Source organism: Sinocyclocheilus grahami, unplaced genomic scaffold, assembly GCF_001515645.1.
Source record: "Sinocyclocheilus grahami isolate Dianchi unplaced genomic scaffold, SAMN03320097.WGS_v1.1 scaffold671.1, whole genome shotgun sequence".
Classification (NCBI taxonomy): domain Eukaryota; kingdom Metazoa; phylum Chordata; class Actinopteri; order Cypriniformes; family Cyprinidae; genus Sinocyclocheilus; species Sinocyclocheilus grahami.
Genome location: NW_015505850.1, coordinates 110,208 through 115,561, shown reverse-complemented (window position 1 = coordinate 115,561; position 5,354 = coordinate 110,208). Strand labels below are relative to the sequence as shown.

The 5,354-nt window shown below is 36.9% G+C and overlaps 1 protein-coding gene across 4 annotated transcripts in view; it reads left to right on the top strand.

The window, feature by feature from the left end:
• The window catches only part of LOC107559011 (arfaptin-2-like), a 12,218-nt gene extending 6,913 nt beyond the window's left edge, over positions 1-5,305 (top strand). For 2 of the 4 annotated variants that reach the window (XM_016242718.1, XM_016242717.1), the window contains 4 exons: positions 2,122-2,343; positions 2,885-3,042; positions 4,007-4,181; positions 4,266-5,305. In XM_016242718.1, the coding sequence (XP_016098204.1) occupies positions 2,122-2,343; positions 2,885-3,042; positions 4,007-4,181; positions 4,266-4,421 (711 nt within the window). In that variant the 3' untranslated portion in view covers positions 4,422-5,305. The remainder of the gene's footprint in view (positions 1-2,121; positions 2,344-2,884; positions 3,043-4,006; positions 4,182-4,265) is intronic. The other 2 variants (XM_016242720.1, XM_016242719.1) reach the window with 1 other exon arrangement.
• Positions 5,306-5,354: the final 49 nt, after the last annotated feature.

Sequence of the window (5,354 nt, the reverse complement as noted above, 5' to 3'; positions counted from 1 at the left end):
AGCTTTCACTAGCGTTGCGCCCGGCGCCGGTCCCGCTTTCGCCGAGGCGGAGCGGCGGCTGTGCTCGTGGGTTTCGCGTATGGATCCGGTGGAGGGAATGTAGACGGCTCGTCCTATCTCCACCCGTGTTCCCTAGATCTAAAGCTTGTTCTCGAGGCTGGAAGCCCGCGCTGCGGTTCTTCCCCCTGAGTGAGAGCTTGCTGATGCGGCCATCTTTTTCTGAGGAGATTGATGTTGTTGGTGTGAGGCACGCGTATATTACGTCATTCGATTTCGATGTAAATCTTACTCACCTGACCGTATTTACCCCTCTGTTTGTTGAATGCATTTAATTCTGAGGAATAAAATGAAGTATTTTCTGACTATGAGAAGTTAGATACAGCTGGTCTCACCGCACATGCTTTTATAGCTTCCTGGTCACTACGTCACCCGACCATGACGTCTCGCCCATCTATTGGTCTGATTACACACAAGGTTCATAAGAAATAAAAAATAAGTCTGGTTTAGTGCTGTGTCACGCTAACCACCGCACCGCACACACACTCTGCTCCAGATAAAACGATAGCACGAGCGGATCACATGCGCGAGTCAGCGCAGACCACAAAATGTATCGGAGCTATTTGAATTCTACACAGAATGCTATATTTTATAGCAATATGGATGAGATTGTGGCTGGCATAACCTGTCCAATACGGCTTTATTGGGCTCAATGGCTCTGAACGGCTCTAGCCCAAGCTGTGATATGAACGAACGCTATTGGCTATTTTAAAAAGGGGCGGGGCTGCTTGATATGTCCCGCCCTGTCTTCCTGTTTCAGTTAAAATGACGTCAACACATAAGAGTAACGCTGCGTGTTTCTAAGCATTTCAGGGCTTCACCTTTAAGTGAACTTGAACAGTTGAGAGAAATACAGATGTGTCAAAATATTTGAGCCTGTGACTTATGGAAAGTGTAGAGCTTTTATACACCGTGTGTGCCATTGTACAGATTAGGTTTATCCCTCACAGCCTCATTTTCATCCAAGAAAAAATTCAAAATGCCCTGTCTAAGGAGTCCGTGTACTTTGGCGTCCATTTATTTTTCGTTTTGTTTTTTTTTTACCTAGAAATTAAAATGCAGTTTCTTCTTTAATGGTTCAAACGCTGATGAATAGAATAAGCAGACACAAACTAATCTTGATCATTCAAAATTCATATTTCATTAAAAATCGTAAAAAATAATATAAAGCTTGTTTTTTTAATCGAGATAAAAGGTGCATTTTCTCCTCTTAAGCTCCCATTCACCTACTCCTTTACCCCCAACCCTTGAATTTATATATTTACTTGATGAATAAAGTCAAGTCCCGCCCTAATTTTTCACATTCTAAAACCCTTTTCACTCTAAAATATGTCACAATACATAAATTAATTCAGCCATAACTTCTGTTACATGACTTTAAGTTTGCTAAGCAAAGCAGAACACTAATTATTAATCGAAAATCAAAATGGCAAGATGCAATATAGGTTTGCTTTTGTTACATTGCGTTTTTCTAGTTGTAAAGGTTATTATTCAAAATTCATATTTCATTAAAAATCGTAAAAAATAATATAAAGCTTGTTTTTTTAATCGAGATAAAAGGTGCATTTTCTCCTCTTAAGCTCCCATTCACCTACTCCTTTACCCCCAACCCTTGAATTTATATATTTACTTGATGAATAAAGTCAAGTCCCGCCCTAATTTTTCACATTCTAAAACCCTTTTCACTCTAAAATATGTCACAATACATAAATTAATTCAGCCATAACTTCTGTTACATGACTTTAAGTTTGCTAAGCAAAGCAGAACACTAATTATTAATCGAAAATCAAAATGGCAAGATGCAATATAGGTTTGCTTTTGTTACATTGCGTTTTTCTAGTTGTAAAGGTTAAAACAATGTTAAGATACTAATAAATAATAGAGTTTCATTGGACTAGGACTCGGCTGTTTGGGACTCGGACTTGAGTTCGACTCGGCCCATTTTGGACTCAGACTTGTCTCGGACTCGATTGGTTAAAGACTCGGACTCGACTTAGGTGGACTCGAACCCAACACTACTATGAAGGGATTCATATGTATCTCTTGCTGTCCTTTCTTTACCAGTGCACAAAACAGATGTTTTCGGAGCACTTCGGTCGTGGAACGAAGACTGTGGACATGGAGCTTGAGGCTCAGATTGATGTGCTAAGAGAGACTAAAATGAAGTACGAGCATATTCTGAGACTAGCACGTGAGCTCACCAACCACTTCTACAACATGGTGCAGACTCAGCAGGCTCTTGGAGACACCTTTGCTGATCTTAGCCAGAAATCACCAGAATTGCAGGTACTAATAATTTTCTGTCCCTGCTCTGTGGCTGCAGTGTTGGGCGAATTTATATTTGGTTACATACCAACAATGAATCTTAACATAGTGTACCATTTTTAAATGATTTTTACAATAGAACGAATTAAAAACACTTTCCTTATATGTATTTTTTCCGGCATGGCAAAAAGAAAAAAAAAACGTACTGTCCAAAATGATATCCACTGTTCCGTTGCAGGACTGTGCTTATCTGTTACAATTTACCTATATTTTGTATTTTTCATAAAATGATTTTATTTCATGGTTAAATGGATTGAATTTGAACTAAAACATTAATCTAGAGTAGATTTTGCTTTCATTACATTCCAGACTATACATTTTTCTCAGAATGTTTGAAAATTTGAGTTCCACTAAAATACAGTATTAGTAGTTTTGGTGCAGTGGTTTCCTAATTTAGTGACAATTTTAATATAACCATCTAATATGCCTTTACTCTATTTGATAGTTTAATAGCTTTATAAATAATGTTAGCCTTAATTTAAACTTCATTTGAATTTTTCAGGATGAGTTTGGCTATAATGCAGAGACGCAAAGACTGCTATGCAAGAATGGAGAGACGCTCCTGGGTGCCATCAATTTCTTTGTGTCCAGCATTAATACACTAGTCAACAAAACCATGGAGGACACACTCATGACCATCAAGATATATGAGAGTGCAAGGTATCAGAGGTTTGATGTTAATGAGTTACATGTTACATGAGTAATGTGTTAATAGCTCCTTAAACAAGTTTAGATTAGGACTGACAAAAAGTTCACAAATTAATTACACGATATACAGGTTGATCAGTCAAATTAGCATGACATCACAACATATATATATATATATATACAGTATATGATTGCTAAGAAAACCCACAAATGAAGATGGGTCAAAGACTTTTTACATTTATTGCAGAAGACAAGTATATCATTGAATGTATATTACAAAAAAGGGCTTAACAAGTCAATGCATTGCTTTATTTCAACATCATTTAACATAAGCATATCACTGGAATTTGTTTTGCAATGAGTTTGTCAATCTGTCTGAAGTCGTCATTCACGCACAACACATTCAGGCTGATTCATCTCTTGTTCTTTTCTTTTTTTTAACAACATGCATCATAAGAATCACATTTTAACCTGTCAAGGTAAAAGCAGTTTAATGGATCAGGGTGGCTTGTGTGTGTGTGTGTGTGTGTGTTTAATTTTGTATAATTTATTTGTATAATTTGAATAAAAATTCAAAGGGATTGTTCACCCAAAGATTAAAATTAGGTCTTCATTTACTCATTCTCATGTCGCTCTGAACCTTTATCACTTTCTTTATTTTGTGGACCATAAAGGAATGTATTTTAAGAAATGTATTTTTGGTCCACACAGTGGAAAACTGTGAGCTTATGATTCTTGTTATGTTTCCCAGTAGAAAAAGTCATACAAGTTTGTATCAACGTGACGAGTAAATGACAATTTTCATTTTCACAGCAACTTAATCTGACAGCTCTAATTAATGATATCAAAGGATTCACAGCTGTATGTCTAGGAGGTTTCCTGGAATTTATTTTCTTTTTTTTATCCTAGGATTAGTTATATACAGTAGGTTTATTGAATCAGTTTATACTAATGAGTACTGGTGCTATTGTTACAGACTGGAGTTTGATGCCTACAGGACCGACCTGGAGGAGTTGAGCGTGGGTCCGCGGGATGCTGCAGCCATGGTGCGCATTGAGATGGCTCAACAGCAGTACCAAATCCATAAAGACAAGTATGAACGACTGCACAGTGATGTCAGCATCAAACTCAAGTTCTTGGAGGAGAATAAGGTACCATGTTGTTCACCTGTTTTATTTCATGAGTCAAAGATATTACTGAGTTTTGTCAATAGTTTTGTGTATGTTGATTTCCAGGTAAAGGTGATGCACAAACAGCTCCTACTGTTTCATAATGCTGTCTCTGCGTATTTCGCTGGAAACCAGCAGCAGCTGGAACAGACTCTCAGACAGTTCAATGTGAAATTGAAGCCACCGGGTTCTGACAAGCCATCGTGGCTTGAGGAACAGTGATCACTTTGTCGATGTAAAGAGACACTCAAACATGGAAACCTGAAAATGGATGGACGGGGATGTAAAAGTGATTCGTATGAATGATTAAGACAAAAGAAGTAGATGTTTTTAAGTTGCCAAACCTCGGAAAGAGGTCCGGTTTATTTAAAACCAGAACGTCTTCAAATGAATATAAATTTTTATCCAAATGGCTTATGGAAACTAACTGTGGTTACGTTTTACACCTGCCTTAACTCACCATCTCGTATACATTTAAAGTAAAATGTCACAAAATTACAATAGAAATTAATCACATCACTCACTTTCTGTAAAAACATTCACATATTCTGAGGCATTCATAGTCATATTTATCCAGTGAGCACCTCCCAGTTCAGTTTATATACTTTGTTTTATCTCGATAGAGTAGAGCTGAAAGGAATGAATGTTGTGCTTGTGCGTTTGTTTTTAACGTGTGGTTGTTTGGAGGAGGATTGGATCATGTTATAAGAATGAAAAATTGCTCACGGTATGTGTCATAAGAAGGTTAATAGTATATTTATATTTATGTAAATTGTGAAGTCCCATCTATGAAATTCAAACACATTTGAAAGTGACAGAATCTAATGATTTTGTATTGTGATACTCATCTTGTCTTGTGTGTCTCTACTACTTTTACTGCCACAAGGCTTGGTTTCACTGTGGGAATCAAATTGGATTATGCATTGTTAAGGGATAGAAGAGCTTCTGTGCTTTAACAAGAATGTGTTACATCTGCAATTAAATTGTATTTGTGTTGCACAATTTTTGATATTGATTCAGCCTGGTATTTTATCTCCTTAAAATACTCTCAGCTAACAGACTTCTTCTTTTTGCAGAGACTGTCTACAAGGGACTTTTCTCTTACTGAATAGTGACTGGATTTTGTGTGTGTGTGTATGTCAATATATATATATA